Here is a 22,744-nt window from a genome sequence, read left to right as displayed (position 1 = left end):
AACTCTCACACACTCTCTGTCTCTAACTCTCTCTCTCACACTCTCTGTCTCTAACTCTCTCTCTCTCTGTCTCTAACTCTCTCTCACACTCTCTGTCTCTAACTCTCTCTCACTCTCTCTGTCTCTAACTCTCTCTCTCACTCTCTCTGTCTCTAACTCTCTCTCACTCTCTGTCTCTAACTCTCTCTCTCTCTCTGTCTCTAACTCTCTCACACTCTCTGTCTCTAACTCTCACACACTCTCTGTCTCTAACTCTCTCTCACACTCTCTGTCTCTAACGCTCTCTCTCTCTGTCTCTCTCTCTCTTTCACACTCTCTCTGTCTCTAACTCTCTCTCTCTGTCTCTAACTCTTTCTGTCTCTCTCTCTCTCTCTAACTCTCTTTCACACTCTCTGTCTCTAACTCTTTCTGTCTCTCTCTCTCTCTCTGCCTCTAACTCTCTCTGTCTCTAACGCTCTCTCTCTCTGTCTCTCTCTCTCTCTGCCTCTAACACTCTCTCTGTCTCTAACTCTCTCTCTCTGCCTCTAACTCTTTCTGTCTCTCTCTCTCTCTCTAACTCTCTTTCACACTCTCTCTGTCTCTAACTCTTTCTGTCTCTCTCTCTCTCTCTGCCTCTAACTCTCTCTGTCTCTAACGCTCTCTCTCTCTCTGTCTCTCTCTCTCTCTCTGCCTCTAACTCTCTCTGTCACTAACGCTCTCTCTCTCTCTGTCTCTCTCTCTCTCTGCCTCTAACACTCTCTCTGTCTCTAACTCTCTCTCTCTGCCTCTAACTCTCTCTGCCTCTAACTCTCTCTGTCTCTAACTCTCTCTCTCTCTCTGTCTCTCTCTCTCTCTGCCTCTAACACTCTCTCTGTCTCTAACTCTCTCTCTCTGCCTCTAACTCTCTCTGTCTCTAACTCTCTCTAACACTCTCTGTCTCTCTCTCTCTAACTCTCTCTCTCTCTGCCTCTAACTCTCTCTGCCTCTAACTCTCTCTGCCTCTAACTCTCTCTGTCTCTAACTCTCTCTCTCTGTCTCTCTCTCTCTGCCTCTAACTCTCTCTCTCTCTAACTCTCTCTGTTTCTCTCTCTCTGCCTCTAACTCTCTCTGTCTCTAACGCTCTCTCTCTCTCTGTCTCTCTCTCTCTCTCTGCCTCTAACTCTCTCTGTCTCTAACTCTCTCTGCCTCTAACTCTCTCTGTCTCTAACGCTCTCTCTCTCTGCCTCTAACTCTCTCTGTCTCTAACTCTCTCTCTCTGCCTCTAACTCTCTCTGTCTCTAACTCTCTCTGTTTCTCTCTCTCTGCCTCTAACTCTCTCTGTCTCTAACGCTCTCTCTCTCTCTGTCTCTCTCTCTCTCTCTGCCTCTAACTCTCTCTGCCTCTAACTCTCTCTGTCTCTAACGCGCTCTCTCTCTGCCTCTAACTCTCTCTGTCTCTAACTCTCTCTCACAATCTCTCTGTCTCTAACTCTCTCTGTCTCTAACTCTCTCTCACAATCTCTCTGTCTCTAACTCTCTCTGTCTCTGTCTCTCTCTCTCTATTTGTCTCTCTCCGCAGGGTGTGAAGCGATTTGATGCTCGTGGACAGGTGTTGGCGGCTCTGTCGGAGCGAGGGCTGTATCGTGGTTCGAAAGAACACCCCATGGTGTTGCGTTTGTGCAGGTGAGGAGAGGGGCTGGGAATGTGAGGGGGGGTTAACACCGGTCATACTGTGGGTAGGGGTTCTGTAGTTTGTCCCCTGTGGCCTGGGTATTGATTCGTGCCCATTTGGCCCGGTATTGATTAGTGCCCCTGTGGCCTGGGTATTGATTAGTGCCCCTGTGGCCTGGATATTGATTAGTGCCCGTGTGGCCCGGGTATTGATTAGTGCCCGTGTGACCCGGATATTGATTAGTGCCCATGTGGCCCGGGAATTGATTAGTGCCCGAGTGGCCCAGGTATTGATTAGTGCCAGTGTGGCCCAAGTATTGATTAGAGCCCGTGTGGCCCGGGTATTGATTAGTGCCAGTGTGGCCCAGGTATCGATTAGTGCCCTTGTGGCCTGGGTATTGATTAGTGCCCCTGTGACCCGGGTATTGATTAGTCCCTGTGTGGCCCGGGTATTGATTAGTCCCCGTGTGGCCCGGGTATTGATTAGTGCCCCGTGTGACTTGGGTATTTATTAGTGCCCGTGTGACCTGGGTATGTATTAGTGCTCGTGTGACCTGGGTATTTAATGGTGCCCGTGTGACCCAGGTATTGATTAGTGCCCGTGTGACCCAGGTATTGATTAGTGCCCGTGTGACCCAGGTATTGATTATTGCCCCTCTAGCCCGGGTATTGATTAGTGCCCCCTGTGGCCCAGGTATTGATTAGTCCGCCTCTAGCCCGGGTATTGATTAGTTCCCCGTGTGGCCCAGGTATTGATTAGTGCCCGTGTGGCCCGGGTATTGATTAGTGCCCGTGTGGCCCGGGTATTGATTAGTGCCCCATGTGACTTGGGTATTGATCAGTGCCCGTGTGGCCCGGGTATTGATTAGTGCCCCATGTGGCCCAGGTGTTGATTAGTGCCCCGTGTGGCCCGGGTATTGATTAGTGCCCCATGTGGCCCAGGTGTTGATTAGTGCCCCGTGTGGCCCGGGTATTGATTAGTGCCCATGTGGCCCGGGTATTGATTAGTGCCCCATGTGGCCCGGGTATTGATTAGTGCCCCATGTGGCCCGGGTATTGATTAGTGCCCCGTGTGGCCCGGGTATTGATTAGTGCCCATGTGGCCCGGGTATTGATTAGTGCCCCATGTGGCCCAGGTATTGATTAGTGCCCAGTGTGGCCCAGGTATTTATTAGTGCCCCACGTGGCCCAGGTATTGATTAGTGCCCCGTGTGGCCTTGTTATTGATTCGTGCTCGTGTGACCTGGGTATTGATTAGTGCCCCATGTGGCCTGGGTATTGATTAGTGCCTCGTGTGGCCCGGGTATTGATTAGTGTCCAGTGTAGCCCGGGTATTGACTAGTGCCCCGTGTGGCCCGGGTATTGATTAGTGCCCCGTGTGGCCTGGGTATTGATTAGTGCCTGTGTGGCCTGGGCAGGAAGACAGTCAATGTAGCCGCATGTTTCAGGTGCCTGTCTAATTTCATTTCCCTCCTCCCCCATGAGTCGCTGCAGATTCCGATGGACAAGCTGGGAATTTCCGCCCACTCCTCGCTTTCATGAAGGTGCTGACTCTCCCTGGGGTGCAGACCCTCTCCTGTAGGCGCTGACCCTCCCTGGGGTGCATCCCTCTCCTGTAGGTGCTGACTCTCCCTGGGGTGCAGACCCTCGCCTGTAGGTGCTGACTCTCCCTGTGGTGCAGACCCTCTCCTGTAGGTGCTGACCCTCCCTGGGGTGCAGACCCTCGCCTGTAGGTGCTGACTCTCCCTGTGGTGCAGACCCTCTCCTGTAGGTGCTGACTCTCCCTGGGGTGCAGACCCTCTCCTGTAGGTGCTGACTCTCCCTGGGGTGCAGACCCTCTCCTGTAGGTGCTGACTCTCCCTGGGGTGCAGACCCTCTCCTGTAGGTGCTGACTCTCCCTGGGGTGCAGACCCTCTCCTGTAGGTGCTGACTCTCCCTGGGGTGCAGACCCTCTCCTGTAGGTGCTGACTCTCCCTGGGGTGCAGACCCTCTCCTGTGGGTGCTGACCCTCCCTGGGGTGCAGACCCTCTCCTGTGGGTGCTGACTCTCCCTGGGGTGCAGACCCTCTCCTGTGGGTGCTGACTCTCCCTGGGGTGCAGACCCTCTCCTGTGGGTGCTGACCCTCCCTGGGGTGCAGACCCTCTCCTGTGGGTGCTGGCCCTCCGTGAGGAGCAGTCCGTCCCCTGTGGGTACTATCCCTCCCTGCGGTCCACCCCCCAGCTCCCCAATTGACGGCCTCACCGTTCTCTTGCAGCCGATCTGGTGACGTAGTGGAGCCGCTCCTGAAGAGCCAGTGGTACGTTCGGTGCCGGGAACTCGCGGAGGGAGCGATGGCGGTTAGTGATGCTCCTTTAACACATGCTCGCTTACGGAGAGTGCGCGGGAAGAGTCTGACCCACTGCACCACCCAGTCCCAGAGGGAAAGGACAGTGTCTGACCCACAGCACCACCCAGTCCCAGAGGGGGAAAGGACAGTGTCTGACCCACCGCACCGCCCAGTCCCCGAGGGAAAGGACAGTATCTGACCCACTGCACCACCCAGTCCCAGAGGGGGAAAGGACAGTGTTTGACCCACTGCACCACCCAGTCCCAGAGGGGGAAAGGACAGTGTTTGACCCACTGCACCACCCAGTCCCAGAGGGGGAAAGGACAGTGTCTGACCCACTGCACTGTCCAATCCCAGAGGGTGAAAGGACAGTGTCTGACCCACTGCACCATCCAGTCCCAGAGGGGGAAAGGCCAGTGTCTGACCCACTGCACCACCCAGTCCCAGAGAGGGAAAGGACAGTGTCTGACCCACTGCACCACCCAGTCCCAGAGGGGGAAAGGATAGTGTCTGACCCACTGCACCATCCAGTCCCAGAGGGGGAAAGGACAGTGTCTGACCCACTGCACCACCCAGTCTCAGAGGGGGAAAGGACAGTGTCTGACCCACTGCACCACCCAGTCCCAGAGGGAAAGGACAGTGTCTGACCCACCGCACCGCCCAGTCCCCGAGGGAAAGGACAGTATCTGACCCACTGCACCACCCAGTCCCAGAGGGAGAAAGGACAGTGTTTGACCCACCACACCACCCAGTCCCAGAGGAGGAAACGACAGCGGTCAGTCCATTCGTGGCGTTACCGCCGGTGGAATCCGTCGCGAATCTCGCTGTCCAGGGTCGGTGCCTCACGCTCTGGGAATTGGATTCTGCCCGTGAGGTGCAAGGGTCCAGGGCTGGTCCTGCTGTTCCTGAGCTGCCTGCACTCCTCTAGGTTCCAGCCGCTCTTTTATTGCAGCGTGAGGCTCCCACACCGGGTTCCCCAGCGGGCATCACGTGGAAGAGGAGCTGCCTGGGTGGGAGCGGCGGCTTGGCTCTTCCTCATCTACTGGAGGCCCCGGCTGTTCCTGCGGCCTTGACGCCCGGGGGCCGTGTTTGTGGAGAGAGGCCCCGGGTGGGGGGTGAGAATGACCTTTGGGGAGGGATCAGTTCACACCCGGCTCCCGAGTGTGCTTTGGGCTCCTCTCGGTGAGGGGGGATGTGGGTGGTGTGTTTAAATTAGCGGGTCTGGCGTGTGGACCAGTGGGGCCGCGGGTCCGGGCGGAGTCCGTCCCCGGACAGTGCGGTCGGGGAAGTGCCCGTCCACCGCCCGTTCCTTGTAATGAACCGCCCGCGGTAACGTCCATCTGTCCCGCAGGCCGTGGACTGGGGCCAGCTGAGCTTCATCCCCGCCTCCTTCCAGAAGACCTGGCACAACTGGCTCGCCGACATCAGGTCAGTGCTCGGGTTGGGAGGGCGGGGGGCTTTGCGTGGAACGCAGGGAGTGATCTGCCAGTCACGGCCTGATGTGGTACTGGGCAATGTTCCCTCTAATTTCTTTTGCCCTCCCTTTAACTGGCTGCACGGCCCAGTCAGATTTTCACTCATGCGCGTTTTCTTCAGTGTAAAAGCCAGTGAGCGGCCTGCTCGGGACCTCCCGATCGCTGAGATCTCCGGGCGGGTGAGCGCCTGCTCTCCGGGTGAACAGGTGCTCTCTCTCTGGGTGTGTGTGTATTCTTCGTTTACCAGGGCCTGGGGAGATGGCGTGCCGGGCACGTGTGAGTGGACGTTGCCATACCGAGCCTCGCCCTGCGCCGTCCCACCACACACAGCGTGAGGAGCGGAGCGATTGCGCGTACTTCCCCCCGTTACAGGTTGTCTTGCCCAGCCCCTTGTGGGCACGATCTCGTATTGTGTGGTTCGGGGGTGGGGGGGGGGGGGCGGCGTGAAGCCTGCTCTGGTTCGATCGGGTGTGTCCCATTCACCGCGTGTTCCATTCCCCGTCCGGCCAGTCCGGCCCTGTCCCCAGATTCCAGAAGCTGGGGTTCACCTGTGGGACAGTGCGAGTCATGTGAGACATGACGTGTGGTGAGTGTGGCAGGCTTGGGGAGGAGCAGGTGACTTTTACTTTGGACGTGCAGTCACTGTTGTAATGTAGGAAACGCGGCAGCCAATTGCGCACAGCAAGCTCCCACAAACAACAACGTGATAATGACCAGATCATCTGTTTTAGTGATGTTGATTGAGGGATAAATATCGACCAGGAGACCGGGAAGAACTCCCCTTGCTCTTCTTCGAAATAGAGGTCGTGGAATCTGTTACGCCCACCTGAGAGAGCAGACGGGGCCTCGGTTTAACGTCTCAGCTGAACGACAGCACCTCACTCCCTCAGCACTGCACTGGGAGTGTCAGCCGAGATTATGGACTCAAGTCTCTGGAGTGGGACTTGAACCCACAACCTTCTGGCTCATTGGCGAGGGTGCTGCCCACTGAGCCACAGCTGACACCAACTGATAGAGACCGATGGCTGTGATTAGTCAACAACTCCATTATCCTTGTATCATGTGACTACCTGGAGGGTAGAAGGCGAACTAAATGGACCCAGGTCTTTTATCATCTAGCAATTCCTACTTCCTAAGTTGTGTGGTTTGCGGAGTATGTGCATGGGTGGAAAAAAGATAGACTTGCCTTTTTACAGCATCTTTCACGACCTCAGGACGTCCCAAAGCGCTTTACAGCCAATGAAGTCGTTTTAAAGTGTTGTCACTGTTGTTAATGTATGAAGAATGAAGAGGCCCCTTTGAAGTGGGTGGCGCTCTCTCCCTCCCCACCGTTCCAGCCTCTCCCAGTGCGTGGCGAGTGTGTAGGTTAAATGTGTAGTCATGGTGAATGCGTCAGGGAATGGCTTGGTTCTGAGGGACCCGGGGAGCTGAGTCTCGGACACAGACTGACCACTGTTTTCCCCCATACTCCACTCTCTTGTGTTCCAGTGATTGGTGCATATCTCGACAGCTGTGGTGGGGCCATCGGATTCCAGCTTATCGCGTCTCCTTCCCCGGCTCGCGTGACCCGACAGTGCAGGTGAACCCTCAACTTTAACCCCTTCCGACTCACTCTCAAAAATAAAAAGACTCGCACAACACGGGTGCATCGTAGACTCGCTGAAATACCCAGAACCAGACAGGGCGGGAGTGGAGACGGTGGAGTTGGGATGCAGGAGGGGGTGGGGAGGGAGCAGGATGGAGGTGGGGGTGAGGGACGGAGTTGGGGGGCAGTTGCGGGACGGAGTTGGGGAGTGGGGGGGGAAACGGGATGGAGCTCGGGGGGGGGAGGGGACGGAGCTTGGGGGGAGTGTGGGACGGAACTGGGGAAGGGGCGGGATGGAGCTGGGATAGGTTTGGGTAGGGGGCAGGATGGGATAGTGGGGCAGACGAGCGGGACGCAGGACACAGTTTTCTGGTGATCAGCCTCTTTCACACGGGTAACTCACATGTCTCGCAGTTCCAGTTCCCGTAACCACGGCGCTGACCCCTCTCTCCTGTGTCGCAGGGAGACTCGAGCGAGCTCTGGGCAATCGGCAGGACAGAGGATGAGGCTCGAAGGAACGCAGCCAAGCAGCACGGAATAAAGGAGACCGAGATCACACTGACACAGGGTAACAAACAGCACTGACCCAGGCCACGACTGGGTGTGTGTGTCTGTACAGTATTGACCCGGGTCTGGACTGGGTGTGTGTGTCTGTACAGTATTGACCCAGGGCTGGACTGGGTGTGTGTGTCTGTATAGTATTGACCTGGGTCTGGACTGGGTGTGTGTGTCTGTACAGTATTGACCTGGGTCTGGACTGGGTGTGTGTGTCTGTACAGTATTGACCTGGGTCTGGACTGGGTGTGTGTGTCTGTACAGTGTTGACCTGGGTCTGGACTGGGTGTGTGTCTGTACAGTATTGACCTGGGTCTGGACTGGGTGTGTGTGTCTACAGTATTGACCTCGGTCTGGACTGGGTGTGTGTGTCTGTACAGTATTGACCCGGGTCTGGACTGAGTGTGTGTGTCTGTACAGTATTGACCCCTATCTGGACTGGGTGTGTGTGTCTGTACAGTATTGACCTAGGTCTGGACTGGGTGTGTGTGTCTGTACAGTATTGACCTGGGTCTGAACTGGGTGTGTGTGTGTCTGTACAATATTGACCCGGGTCTGGACTGGGTGTATTTGTCTGTAAAGTATTGACCCGGGTCTGGACTAGGTGTGTGTGTCTGTACAGTATTGACCAGGGTCTGGACTGGGTGTGTGTGTGTCTGTACAATATTGACCTGGGTCTGGACTGAGTGTGTGTGTGTCTGTACAATATTGACCTGGGTCTGGACTGGGTGTATTTGTCTGTAAAGTATTGACCCGGCTCTGGACTGGGTGTGTGTGTCTGTACAGTATTGACCTGGGTCTGGAATGGGTGTGTGTGTGTCTGTACAATATTGACCCGGGTCTGGACTGAGTGTGTGTGTCTGTACAGTATTGGTCTGGGTGGGTGTGAGTGTCTGTACAATATTGACCCGGGTCTGGACTGAGTGCGCTTGTGCGTACAGTATTGACCTGGGTCTGGACTGGGTGTGTGTGTCTGTACAGTATTGACCTGGGTCTGGACTGGGTGTGTGTGTGTCTGTACAATATTGACCCGGGTCTGGATTGGGTGTGTGTGTCTGTACAGTATTGACCCGGGTCTGGACTGGGTGTGTGTGTCTGTACAGTATTGTCCTGGGTCTGGACTGGGTGTGTGTGTCTGTACAGTATTGACCCGGGTCTGGACTGGGTGTGTATGTCTGTACAGTATTGACCCGGGTCTGGACTGGGTGTGTGTGTCTACAATATTGACCCGGGTCTGGACTGGGTGTGTTTGTGTGTACAGTATTGACCTGGGTCTGGACTGGGTGTGTGTGTCTGTACAGTATTGACCTGGGTCTGGACTGGATGTGTGTGTCTGTACAGCGTTGACCTGGGTCTGGACTGGGTGTGTGTGTCTGTACAGTATTGACTTGGGATGGCCCACATTAGTTTGGGTCGGGCATGATCCTGATGATCTATGTTCTCACGTTCCCGTGGTTTTTTTGTCCCACAGATGCCGATGTCCTGGACACCTGGTTTTCCTCCGCTCTTTTCCCCTTTGCGGCTATGGGATGGCCACGAGAGGTGAGTGACATGTGACTGGGTGGGAATCGTGACCCCTGACTCCTAAACCCCGGCAACTGCTGCTTCCTGGATACACTTGGTGACTGACAGAAGGTCACGGGTTCGAGTCCCACTACAGAGGCTTGAGCACAAAAATCTAGGCTGACCCTCCCACTGCAGCACTGAGGGAGTGCTGCACTGTCGGAGGTGCTGTCTTTCGGATGAGACGTTAAACCAAGGCCCCGTCTGCCCTCTCAGGTGACGTAAAAGGTCCCTCGGCACTATTTCGAAGAAGAGCGGGGGGGGGAGTTCTCCCCGGTGTCCTGGGCCAATATTTATCCCTCAACCAACATCACTAAAGCAGATTATCTGGTCATTTATCCAATTGCTACTTATAGAATGATAAGCACAGAAGGAGACCATTCGGTTGTGTCAGCTCTTTGAAAGAGCTCTCCAATTAGTCCCACTCCCCTGCTCTTTCCCTGTAGCCAGGCAAATTTTTCCCCTTCAAGTTTTTATCTGTTTGGCATAAAAATAAAACAAAAAAGGTGACTCAACCGTGGCTAACAAGGGAAATTAAAAATAGCATAAGATCCAAGGAGAGGACATATAAATTGGCCAGAAAAAGCAGTAAACCTGAGGATTGGGAGCAGTTTAGGATTCAGCAAAGGCGGACAAAGGGATTAATTAAGAGGGGGGAAATAGAGTATGAGAGTAAGCTTGCAGGGAAAATAAAAACTGACTGTAAAAGCTTTTATAGATATGTGAAGAGAAAAAGATTGGTGAAGTCAAGTGTAGGTCCCTTGCAGTCAGAATCAGGGGAATTTATAATGGGGAACAAAGAAATGGAAGACCAATTAAATACATACTTTGGTTCTGTCTTCACAAAGAGGACACAAATAACCTCCCAGAGATGTCGGGTAACATAGGGTCTGATGAGAGGGAGGAACTGAAGGAAATCAGTATTTGTAGGGAAATGGTGTTAGGGAAATTGACGGGATTGAAGGCCGATAAATCCCCAGGGCCTGATAATCTACATCCTAGGGTACTTAAGGAAGTGGCCCTAGAAATAGTAGCTGCATTGCTGATCATCTTCCAAAATTCTAGAGACTCTGGAACAGTACCCATGGATTGGAGGGTAGCTAATGTAACCCCACTGTTCAAAAAAGGTGGTAGAGAGAAAACGGGGAATTATAGACCGGTAAGCCTGACATCGGTAGTGGGGAAAATGCTAGAGTCCATTATAAAAGATGTAATAGCAGAGCACTTGGAAAACAGTGACCGGATCGGACAAAGTCAACATGGATTTACAAAAGGTAAATCGTGCTTGACTAATCTACTGGAATTTTTTGAGGATGTAACTGGTAAAATAGATAAGGGAGCACCAGTGGATGTGGTGTATTTGGACTTTCAGAAGGCTTTCGATAAGGTCCCGCATAAGAGATTAGCATGTAAAGTTAAGGCACATGGGATTGGGGGCAAGGTACTTACAGGAAACTTTCTGGTATCTGGCACAGATGGGACCGACGTGTTGCCGGTTCATCAACAATTCCGGATAACCGAACGCTCAGAGCTCCGTATAAAGCAACAAACCCTTTGCAACAGCTTCAAAACAATCGGCACAAGTTGCAAACGTCTCTGTAGCTTAGCAACAGCTTCAGCTACACCCTTGCACAGCAACAAATCAATTTTAAAAAGTAACTAAAAGTAAAAAAAAGTTACCTGAACCGACTCCTGAATTTTGCCGGTGGATAGAGCGTTCCGGTTATTTAGGGGCCGGTTAATCGAAAGTTTCCTGTACTTGGATAGAGAACTGGTTGGCAGACAGGAAGCAAAGAGTTGGAATAAACGGGTCTTTTTCCGAGTGGCAGGCAGTGACTAGTCGGGTACCGCAGGGATCGGTCCTAGGACCCCAGCTATTCATAATATATATTAATGATCTAGACGAGGGGACTAGATGTAATATCTCCAAGTTTGCAGACGACACAAAGCTGGGTGGGCGTGTGTGCTGTGAGGAGGATGCAGAGAAACTCCAGTATGATTTGGACAGGTTGGGTGATTGGGCAGATGCATGGCAAATGCAGTATAATGTGGATAAATGCGAAGGCAGATTATTATCTGAATGGCAATAGATTGGGAGAAGGGGAAGTGCAACGAGACCTGGGTGTCCTTGTGCACCAGTCGCTGAAGGTAAGCATGCAGGTGCAGCAGGCGGTTAAAAAGGCAAATGGTATGTTGGCCTTCATAGCGAGAGGGTTCGAGTACAGGAACAAGGATGTCTTGCTGCAGTTGTACAGGGCCTTGGTGAGACCGCACCTTGAGTATTGTGTGCAGTTTTGGTCGCCTTATCTGAGGAAGGATGTTCTTGCCATGGAGGGAGTGCAGCGAAGATTCACCAGGCTGATACCTGGGATGGCAGGAATGACGTACAGCCCATTTCAAGACTCCTTAAACATTCACTCCCTCCACTACCGGTGTACCGTGGCTGCAGTATGTACCATCTACAAGATGCACTGCAGCAACTCGCCAAGGCTTCTTCGGCAGCACCTCCCAAACCCGTGACCTCTTCCACCTAGAAGGACAAAGGCAGCAGGCGCATGGGAACACCACCACCTCCAAGTTCCCCTCCAAGTCACACACCATCCTGACTTAGAAGTATATCGCCGATCCTTCATCGTCACTGGGTCAAAATCCTGGAATTCACTCCCTACCCAACAGCACTGTGGGAGAACCTTCACCACACGGACTGCAGTGGTTCAAGAAGGCAGCTCACCACCACCTTCTCGAGGGCAATTAGGGATGGGCAATAAATGCCGGCCTTGCCAGCGACGCCCACATCCCATAAACAAACAAAAAATATATTTGTCCTCTGGTTACCGACCCTTCTGCCACTGGAAGCAGTTTCTCCTGATTTAATCCATCAAAACCCCTTCATAATTTTGAACACCTCTATGAAATTTCCCCTTAACCTTCTCTGCTCGAAGGAGGACAACCTCAGCTTCTCCAGTCTCTCCACATAACTGAAGGCCCTCACCCCTTGTACCTTGGGATCTTGCTGTGCAAAAACTGGCTGCCGCGTTTCCTACATTACAACAGTTAGAACATTTCAAAAATGGCTGAATGGCTGTGAAGTGCCATGGGACGTCCTGAGGTAGCGACAGACGCTGTATCAATGCGAGTCTTTCTTTCTTTTGCCCGACAGACGGCTGATGTGAGGAACTTCTACCCCAACTCGCTGCTGGAGACGGGAAGCGACCTGATCTTTTTCTGGGTGGCGAGGATGGTGATGTTGGGCCAGCGACTGACGGGAGAGCTGCCCTTCCGACAGGTGGGTGTGCTGGGCGGAACCAGGTGGGTTAGCAATTGCGTACTGCCCCCCCCCCCCCCGCCAAGCCCTGGAACGTTGATTCGCCTTACCCCCCGTCCGTCCGTCCGCTCGCGGTGTGTCTGTGAGTCTCTCTGAACGGTGTCTGCCTCTGCTCTGCCGCAGGTCCTCTTCCACCCCATGGTGCGAGACGCGCACGGGCGGAAGATGAGCAAGTCGTTGGGCAACGTTGTTGACCCATTGGACGTGATTGGCGGGATCTCGCTGCAGGTAACCGTGCTCGGGGGGGGGGAGAAACAGCAGCCCCTCGCTGTCTGTCTCGCGTGCGCGCTTTCTGTGCCCGCTCTCTGCCCGCTACCCGCTCTCTACTCATGCCCACTGTCCGCTTTCTGCCTGTTCCCTGCCCACTCCGTGTTCTCTGCCCGCACCATACTCTCTGCCTGCTCTCTGCCCGCTCCCCACTGTCTGCCCGCTCCGCACTCTCTGCCCGTGCCACGCAGGCTCTCACTGTTGCCTCTCGCTTTCTTGTCACGCTATCCCTCTCTTATCCTGCCTTCCTCACTCCCCTCCCCATCTCTCCCATAATCTCCTTGCTCTGTGTGTTGAAATGTCACTCCTGGTTGATCCAAGTGCTGAACTCCCCATTTTCTTTCAGCGTCTCCACGAGAAACTGCGGGAGGGAAACCTGGACCCTCGGGAGAGCCGCCTCGCCCAGGAGGGACAGGTGAGTGACAGGAACCTGCCCCGACCCGGTGGGGGTCGTGGGGGGGAGGCAGTGTGAATCACAGGGCCTGAAGTCTCCAGGCAATGTTCCCTCTGAGCCACGCGGCCGCACAGTCATAGTGAAGATCCCGCCCAGGCCGCTCGCCTAATACACAGAAATTTAAAGGGACCGCGCATTAAAAGAAGCAGGCCGGGCAGCTGGCAGGGAACATTTCCTCCAGGTCCCCTTAAATGGGCCAGGCTGGCAGGTGGATCATCGCTGGCTCGGGTGGCAGATCACTGAGGGTTAACTGGGTGTTGCGTGTCATCCTGCAGCCACCTCGAGCCCAGGTTGACTCCCCCCCCCCCCCCCCCCCCACCCGCTTACCTTCATCTCAACTCCCCACCCCCCTCCCTGGTCGGAGCCCATTGCGAGGCAGAGAGCGGGCATGGGCAGCTCCTCGTGAGCAGCGCAGCTCGGCCGTGAGACGGGCAAGTGAGGCGCCACCATCCTCCTCTCCTCCCCCCTCGGGACCTTGGCCAAACGGTCATCCCAGCGACAGGTGCTACCACCGGGTGGCAGTGTGGCACCTCCGCAACATGGCTGGTGGTACCGAGCCCTGGGGATCTGCATTACATGGAACATACAGCACAGAAACAGGTCCACGCCCCGCACGAGCCTCCTCCCGCCCCTCTTCATCTCACCCCATCAACATATCTCTCCATTCCTTTCTCCCTTGTGTGTTTATCCAGCTTCCCCTTAAATGCATCTATACTATTCGCCTCAACTACTCCCTGTGGTAGCAAGTTCCACATTCTAACCACTCTCTGGTTTCCCCTGGCTGGGGAGTCTAGAACCAAGGGTCACAATCTCAGGATAAGGGGTCGGCCATTTAGGACTGAGATGAGGAGAAATTTACAAGGGTGTTGCCGGGAGTAGAGAATCTTAGTTCTGAGGAAAGACTGGATAGGCTGGGTCTGTTTTCCTTGGAACAGAGGAGGCTGAGGGGAGACCTCATTGAGGTGTATAAAATTATGAGGGGCATAGATAATGTGGATAGAAAGGACCTATTTCCCTTAGCAGAGGGGTCAAAAACCAGGGGGCACAGATTTAAAGTAATTGGGGAAAGGTTTAGAGGGGATTTGAGGGGAAATTTCATCACCCAGAGGGTTGTGGGGGTCTGGAACTCACTGCTTGTAAGGCTGGTAGAGGCAGGAACCCTAACCACATTAAAAAAGTACTTGGATGTGCACTTGGGATGCTCTAACCTGCAGGGCTACGGACCAAGAGCTGGGAAGTGGGATTAGGCTGGAGAGCTCTTTGTTGGCCGGCGCGGACACGATGGGCTGAAATGGCCTCCTTCTGTGCTGTAACTTTCTATGATTCTAAATTTCTTCACTCAGAGGGTGGTGAATCTTTGGAATTCTCTACCCCAGGGGGCTGTGGAGGCTCAGTCGTTGAGTATATTCAAGACAGAGATCGATAGATTTTTGAATATTAAGGGAATCAAGGGATATGGGGATTGGGTGGGAAAATGGAGATGAGGAAGAAGATCAGCCATGATCTTATTGAATGGCGGAGCAGGCTCGAAGGGCCAAATGGCCGACACTTGCTCCTATTTCTTATGTTCTTATTGACATGAATCTTGCCATTCATGTAGAAATGACTTGTGAAAGAATACTGGCCGGCCTGCTGGTGGTGCTTTCCAGGGAGAGTATAAATACTCGGGCACGGGCCCAGCTTGCTCAGGACATTTTGTAAACAGGAACTAGTGAAGGACAACTAGACCGGATCCATGTTGTGAAACAGTTGATTAAAGCCTTGTTTAATACTCAGACCAAGTGCCTAGTAGTTTTCTTACATCACTTATGATCTAATTTGTCAGAGTAAATTATTACTGCTGAACAGAAGTTAGAAACTGTTTTAAATTGAACCTGAACTAAAATAAAATTCTCCATAGCGAATAGAGGATTAAACACAGGAACATTAATACTCTTAAATATATAATAATGGGCTGCAATTTGGTTATTTTCACTATACGCTTAAAAATATCTCTTTATAAAACCCAAATACAGGAAACTTTGGTTTATCCGGAGGTTAACTGTCCGGAATGCTCGAGCCACCGGCAAAAATCAGGAGCCGTTTCGTTAGGCTTTTTTTCTTTTTGTTGTTTTTTTTTCACCAGTCAGGCTCTGCAAGGTCTCGCTGAAGCTGTTGCTAAGCTACAGAGATGCTTGCAAGGTACGGCCGACTGTTTAGAAGCTGTTGCTAAGCAACAGGGTTTGTTGCCAGATACGGAGCTCAAAATCTCCGTATGTTTCAACATTAGCGCTGGTTTGTCCGGCAGTTTTGATGGGACGGCAACAGCTCAGTCCTGTCGGTGCCGGATAGCACAAAGTTTCCTGTAATCTCTTACTCTTCCAAAAAAAATTAATTACAGGAAACTCTCGATTTACCGGCACCTAAATAACCGGAAATCTCTGTTAACCGGCAAAATTCAGGAGTAGGTTCAGGTAAGTTTTACTTCATATTAGTGGCCGTTCCTGGATCTGTGGCTGTGTAATCGGGGTTCCTGCACCAGGGATGCTTGGTCTGTGGCCCGGGTTCCTGCACCTGTTGCTAAGCAACAGGGAAGCCTGGATTTGTTGCTGTGTACAGAGCTCTCGTACCTTTTAACTATACCTCTCTGTAATCCGGACTTTTTGATAAACCTGCACCACGCCGGTCCCGTCGGTACCGGATAAAAAAAGAGTTTCCTGTACAATGCAAATGCAAAATGGAAATCCAAAGCGGTCGCTGGAAATCTGAAACTTAAACAAAAATTGCTGTAAATACTCAGCATCCATGGAGAGAGAAACAGAGTTAACGTTTCAGGTCTGTGACCCTTCGTCAGAATTGGAGATGGTTGGAGATGTAACAGGTTTTAAGCAGGTGCAGAGGCAGGGAAAGGGGAGGAAAGAACAAAAGGGACGGTCTGTGCTAGGGTGGAAGGCAGGAGAGATTCAATGTTGCAAATGGGAATGGCAGAATCAACAGCTGCCGCCTGAAACAATGGGGGCCGAATTATGGTATGAAATCGTTGAACTCGATGTTGAGTCCAGAAGTCTGTAAAGTGCCTAATCGAAAGGTGAGGTGCTGTTCCTCGAGCTTCATTGGAACAGTGTAAGAGGCCGAGGTCAGAGTGGGAATGGAGCGGAGAATTAAAGTGACGGGCGAGCGGAAGCTCGGGGTCACCCTTACGGACTGAACGGAGGTGTTCCGCAATGGTCTCCCCAATGTAGAGGAGACCTCAAGTTCTGACGAAGGGTCCCAGACCTGAAACGGTAACTCTGTTTTTCCCTCTCCAGCCTGACCTGCTGAGTGTTTCCAGCATTTTCTGTTGTTATTTCCGATTTCCAGCATCCGCTATTTTGCTATTGTGTTAGATGTGCGGGTTAGGTTGATTGGCTATGATAAATTGACCCTTAGTGTTAGGGGGATTAAATACGTGGGGTTACGGGGATCGGGTGGGATATGTGTCGGTGCAGGCTCGATGGGCCGAAATGGCCTCTATCTGCACTGTGGGGTTTCTGTGATTCTGTGAATCTCTTTTGTCAGCTTCAGGTGACACTTGCATACAGAAGAGAAACAGAACAGAGCATGAAATGTTATTGCACTTCCCTCCCTCTCTCCCTCCAGCGTAATGGCCATGTGGAACCGACTCCCAGCAGTTAATGTTGTTCCTAACAACAGAAGAGTCAGGAGCAGGAGTCGGCCGTTCGGCCCCTCGAGCCTGCTCCGCCGTTCAATAAGGTCACGGCTGATCATCGACCTCAACCCCACTTTCCCGCCCAATCCTCACATCCCTTGTTTCCCTTAATATTCAAAAATCTATCGATCTCAGCTTTGAATACACTCAACAACTGAGCATTCACAGCCCTCTGGGGTAGAGAATTCCAAAGATTCACAACCCTCTGAGTGAAGAAATGTTTCCTCATCTCAGTCCTAAATGGCCGACCCCTTATCCTGAGACTGAGCCCTGGTTCTAGACTCCCCAGCCAAGGGAAACATCCTCCCTGCATCCACCCTTTCAAGCCCCTTAACAATTGTATACGTTTCAATGAGATCACCTCTCATTCTTCTAAACTCGAGGGAATATAGGCCTAGTCAACTCAATCTCTCCTGATAGGACAATCCCCCCCCCCATCCCAGGAACCAGTCACTTTGGAATGGGAATAAGGGATATAAGTATAATTAATTCCAGGCACTGATGTTGAAAGCCTTCCTGGCAATTTGAACCAGAATCATAATTTAAGGAATGCTGGCTAGTTCCACAGAAATTAGTGCATCGTTAATGTTAAGTTGTAATCGACAAACCGCTGCCATTCATTGTGTTTAATGATCCAAGCAGGTCTCTGCCAACAAGTTATAAAGTTGTGGCTGATGTACTTGTTAACTGAGTTTCCCTTTTCACACACTGACTTCCTGGCACCAAATCTATCTAAACAGCCTTACATTTAATATCTTCCGATCTTTGATTTATCTCACTCGAAATACATTGATATTTTGTCCTACCCCTTCGCAAGCTTCAGAACGAATGTTCTACGTGGACAGGTCCATTTTTAGGCCGGCGTTTCCACTTGTCCACTCGACAACACCAAACTTCCCCCTCCTTCGTTTGAACACTCAGGAGAAATCACAGGGCCCGTGGGTGCATGGAAGAAAACTCGGACCCTCTGCTTGAAGATAAAGTGTTGCTGTGGAGCCTTTGTAACGGTGGAAGCTTACTTGCATTGACAGAACGTCAATCTATGAGCAGTCATATGTACTGATAGTTTGATGATGTTGATCAGTTCAAATTTATCTACAATTTTTTTTATTCGTTCATGGGATGTGGCCAACATTTCTTGCCCGTCCCTAGTTGCCCTTGAGAAGGTGGTGGTGAGCCGCCTTCTTGAACCGCTGCCGTCCATGCGGTGAAGGTGCTCCCACAGTGCTGTTAGGGAGGGAGTTCTAGGATTTTGGCCCAGCGGCGATGAAGGATCGGCGATATATTTCCAAGTCAGGATGGTGTGTGACTTGGAGAGGAACTTGGAGGTGGTGGTGTTCCCATGGGCCTGCTGCCCTTGTCCTTTGAGGTGGAAGAGGTTGCGGGTTTGGGAGGTGCTGCCGAAGGAGCCTTGGCGAGTTGCTGCAGTGCATCTTGTAGATGGTACACACTGTAGCCACGGTACGCCGGTGGTGGAGGGAGTGAATGTTTAAGGAGTCTTGAAATGGGCTGTATTTTGTCTTGTAGTCCTACAAATGTCAATATATCGCTGCAAACTACTCAAGCCCCATTCCTCCATCCTCTCCTGACACTCCATTCCTCTGTCTTTTGTGTATTTCCACCCCTCCCCTATCATTGGGGGTAGTCTTCAGTATCCTAGATCCTCCTCTGGAAATTCCTTCCTAAACTCATCCATCTCTCCACCTCACTCACTCCTTTAAAAACCATCTCAAAATTACATAGGATATATGCGGCACAGAAACAGGCCATTCGGCCCAACCAGTCCATGCTGGCGTTTATGCTCCACTCGAGCCTCCTCCCGTCTTTCCTCATCTAAATCTATCCGCATAACCCTCTATTCCCTTCTCCCTCATATGTTTGTCCAGCCTCCCCTTAAATGCATCTGAACTATTCGCTTCAACCACTCCGTCGCAGCGAGTTCCACATTCTCAGCATTCTTTGGGTAAAGAAGTTTCTTCTGAATTCCCTATTGGATTTCTTGCTGACTATCTTATGTTGATGGGCTCTAGTTATGCTCTTCCCCACAAGTGGAAACACACTGGGGGAGAAATTGAGCATAGCCCCGTTTGGGGCGCTAACCTCACCAGGGCGCTAAAAGTAGCGCCCCGGAAACATTCGCGCCCCCGCACCGGAAATTGGTCGTTTGCGCCCCAAAGGGAAGCGCGGCGCTACTGGAGGCACCCCGCATCCCACTTGGGGCGCTGCGAGTGAATATCGTGGTGCAACGTGCCGCAGCGTGTGGCGCTGCGGCACGTCGTGCTGCGGTATTGCAGGCCTTCCTCCCCTTCTTAAAGGGGAGGGGCCTTGTGCAGCGCGATCTGGGGCCCAGCTGGACCCCCAAGGATCGGGAGTGCAGGCAAAAGAGCCCGGCACCGAAGGGAAGTGCCGGGCTCTTTGAGCGCAGCCGGCATTCCGCGGGGGGGAGGGGGGTTCAGGAGGCCAGGGACGGGAGCGCAGGCAGGTGCTGGCAGGCGGCCAACAACAAAAATGGCCGCCCCGCACCTCGCCTTTAACTTGCGCCTCCCCGGCCACAGGTAGGCCCCCCTGAACACATCGGACATAGCGTCCGGCGGTAAATCAGGGGGCGCTGCCGGATATCGTGGCCAGGGCGACGCGCACACCGATGACATCACCGGCAGCGGCACAGCGCTAACGGTTTGCGCCACCACTAACGTCCCGCGGAATTTAGCAGGAGGCGTGGGCAATGCCGCACCCGGGCGCTAGTTGGCTTGCACCCCACTTAGCGCCCTCTTAAGGCGCTAATGGGTGGCGCAACCAACCGAATTTTTCCCCCACTCTCTCTCTCTCTCTGTACCCACTCTATCAAAACCTTTCATAATTTTAAAGACCTCCACTAGATCACCCCTCAGCCTTCTCTTTTCAAAATAAAAGAGACCCAGCCTATTCATCCTTTCCTAAGAACATAAGAAATAGGAGCAGGAGTCGGCCGTACAGCCCCTCGAGCCTGCTCCGCCATTCAATGAGATCATGGCTGATCATCGACCTCAACTCCACCTTCCTGCCCGATCTCCATATCCCTTGATTCCCCCAGAGTCCTGATGGGTTCTGTTAAGCTCAGCGTCCGTTTACTGTTGCCAGGGTTTTTCTGTCCAGCAGACGCACCGATTTATACACGCCGTACTGTGAACACTGTAACTGCACGAACGACCAGTGTAATTTGAGGCTGGAATACCTGCACGCCAGCAGCTGTAGTAGTGTCTGAGGAGCAAGCGGCTGATGAGAGAGTTTCACAAATTGCTCGCCAAATGTGTCAAATCAGCAGAATGTAAAGTTGGAGGCGAAGACCTATTCTTGAGCTAGTGCCCAGAGGACTGATCTTTATCTGCTTTATCGGTATGTGGTGCAGCATAGATGGAGGCAAAAAGGCCTACGTATTTTTAAAAAATTTGAGTCGATCTCGCAGGACGTCACTCTTGACTTGGTCGACGGTATGGGCGTAAGTATAGAATCATAAAGTTTACGGCACAGAAGGAGGCCATGATGCCCATCGTGTCTGTGCCTGCCGAAAAGTATCTTTTTATTTTTAGAACTCTTTCCAGGCTTTTCTCTTTCCACTGTAACTCAACGCACCTTTACTATCAGTTACTATCAGCTGTGGCTCAGTGGGCAGCACTCTCGCCTCTGAATCAGAAGGTCGTGGGTTCAAGTCCCACTCCGGAGACTTGAGCACATAAAGCTAGGCTGACACTCACAGTGCCAGTACTGAGGGAGCACTGCATTGTCGGAGGTGCCGTCTTTCGGATGAGACATTAAACTGAGACCCCGTCTGCCCTCTCAGGTAGACGTAACAGATCCCACGGCACTATTTTGAAGAAGAGCAGGAGAGTTCTCCCCGGTGTCCTGGCCAATATTTATTCCCTCAATCAACATAACAAAAACAGATCACCTGGTCATTATCACATTGCTGTTTGTGGGAGCTTGCTGTGCACAAATTGGCTGCTGCGTTTCCTACATTTACAACAGTGACTGCACTCCAAAAGCGCTTTGAGACGTCCGGTGGTCGTGAAAGGCGCTATATAAATGCAAGTCTTTCTTTTTCTTTTACTGAATGGAAGCTTTCTATGATCTGTGCCAGCGAGCCAAGTTGACACAAATACCGGAATGGATAACAACAAACCTGAACTACTATTCTTGAGCAGGAAGCCACTCAGATATTCCTATCAGAGGCATCGGGTAAAAGATAAGATGACCTGGCACGATACACAAAAGCAAAAATAGACTACTGTGCAAGATGCCTACGAGGCAAAGGGAGTAACAGCACAGCTTCCTGCCCACTCCAAAATAACATGCATTTCTTAGTAATTTCAGGCATGGCGGCACAACTATATATTAATGATACTTTCTGAAAGATGCCTTTATTATGAACACGTGCGCACTTACTATCTAGGACTGAGGGGAGGAGGAATTTCTTCACTCGGAGGGTTGTGAATCTTTGGAATTCTCTGCCCCAGAGGGCGGTGGATGATCAGTTGTTGAGTGTATTCAAGGCTGAGAGCGATAGATTTTTGGACTTTGGATGAATCAGAGGAGGTGGGGATGGGGCGGGAAAGTGGGGTTGAGGTGGAAGATCAGATTCTGTCCTCATGTTACATTCAGCCCTTTGTGCTTGTGCTGAACTTCAAGAACACTTCTCTGACTTCAGGAATCGTGGAGGAGAGTTTTCGATTTTTAGCACACCATGTTTTTTGTCAGTGTGCACGATGTACCAGAGCAGCTCCAAATGGAAGTTATTGAACAGCAGAGTGCGATACTCGGTTGAAGGACAAGTTTTTCTGATATTGGTGTTTAAGGGATATGGAGCCAAGGCAGGGTAGATGGAGTTAAGATTCAGATCGGCCATGATCTCGTTGAATGGTGGAACCGGCTCGAGGGGCTGAATGGCCTCCTCCTGTTCCGATGTTCCACACTCGCGAGATTGTGGTTTTGCACGCCAACAGTTGGTGGGGGAGAACTCGCTTACTCGTGACTTTTTCTCGTTTGACTTTTGATCTCCTGCCTCGTGCAGCCCCGCCCTCCCCATGACTCCTGGGAAGCACCTTGGGGAAGTTTTAGCTGCGTTAAAGGTGCTATATAAATGCAAGTTGTTGTCGCCGGATTTCCCTCGCGCAGTTGCCGCGTGCTGCAGTCACCCGCCGTGTGACCGCGGGAGGGCTCGGGGGTGGGGCAGGGTGGGGGGAGTCCACGCCCTGATCAATTTCATTCTTCTCTCCGCAGAAACGGGATTTTCCGCACGGGATCCCGGAGTGTGGCACAGACGCTCTACGCTTTTCCCTGTCCTCCTACAAGTGTCAGGGTAAGCAGCAATAGGAACTGAAATCTAGACGTGCTTTCTCTCTAATGCTCGGGTTAATCTCTCTCTCTATTCCCTCCTCTGTCTTTCTCCCCACTCTTTCTCTCTCTTTCTCACTCCTTATCTTTCTCTCGCTGTCGCTCTTTCTGGCGCTCGCTCTCTTTTGCCTCTTTTTCTTTCTCCTCTCTCTCGCTCCCTTTCTCTCTCTCTCTCTCTCTCTCTCTCTCTCTCCCTCTCTCTCCCTCTTCTCTCTCCCCCCCTTCTATTCCTCCCTCCTCAGGAGACGACGTTAACTTGGACATCGCGATGTTTCTGAGCTCCCGACGATTCTGTAACAAGATCTGGAACGCCATGAAGTTCACCTTTTCCACTCTGCCTGAGAACTTCCAGCCTTGGCCGACTGAAAGGGTGAGGGGGGGTTGGGATGTGGCTGTCTCTGGGAGTCGGGTGTCAGGGTGTCTCGGTTGGTTGGGTCAGGGGTGGGGCTGTCACTGGGGTTGGGGTATCTCTGGGGCTCGGCTCAGGGGTGGAGCTGTCTCTGGGGGT

General features: G+C 52.3%; 1 protein-coding gene across 1 annotated transcript in view; it reads left to right on the top strand.

Annotated features, from left to right (window-relative positions):
• vars2 (valyl-tRNA synthetase 2, mitochondrial) overlaps positions 1-22,744 on the top strand; it is a 136,064-nt gene that overhangs the window by 41,925 nt on the left and 71,395 nt on the right. The window contains exons 13-23 of the mRNA XM_085973730.1: positions 1,537-1,640; positions 3,883-3,964; positions 5,306-5,382; positions 6,918-7,008; positions 7,477-7,582; positions 9,041-9,111; positions 12,293-12,418; positions 12,581-12,685; positions 13,071-13,139; positions 22,123-22,201; positions 22,479-22,606. Coding sequence (XP_085829856.1) covers positions 1,537-1,640; positions 3,883-3,964; positions 5,306-5,382; positions 6,918-7,008; positions 7,477-7,582; positions 9,041-9,111; positions 12,293-12,418; positions 12,581-12,685; positions 13,071-13,139; positions 22,123-22,201; positions 22,479-22,606 — 1,038 coding nt within the window. The remainder of the gene's footprint in view (positions 1-1,536; positions 1,641-3,882; positions 3,965-5,305; positions 5,383-6,917; positions 7,009-7,476; positions 7,583-9,040; positions 9,112-12,292; positions 12,419-12,580; positions 12,686-13,070; positions 13,140-22,122; positions 22,202-22,478; positions 22,607-22,744) is intronic.

The sequence above is a fragment of the Somniosus microcephalus genome, unplaced genomic scaffold (assembly GCF_052327205.1).
Source record: "Somniosus microcephalus isolate GS21.2 unplaced genomic scaffold, FLI_Smic_1.0 unresolved_chr1, whole genome shotgun sequence".
In the NCBI taxonomy this organism is placed as follows: domain Eukaryota; kingdom Metazoa; phylum Chordata; class Chondrichthyes; order Squaliformes; family Somniosidae; genus Somniosus; species Somniosus microcephalus.
Note: the sequence above shows the minus strand (reverse complement) of the source record. Positions and strands in the feature narration are given on the sequence as shown.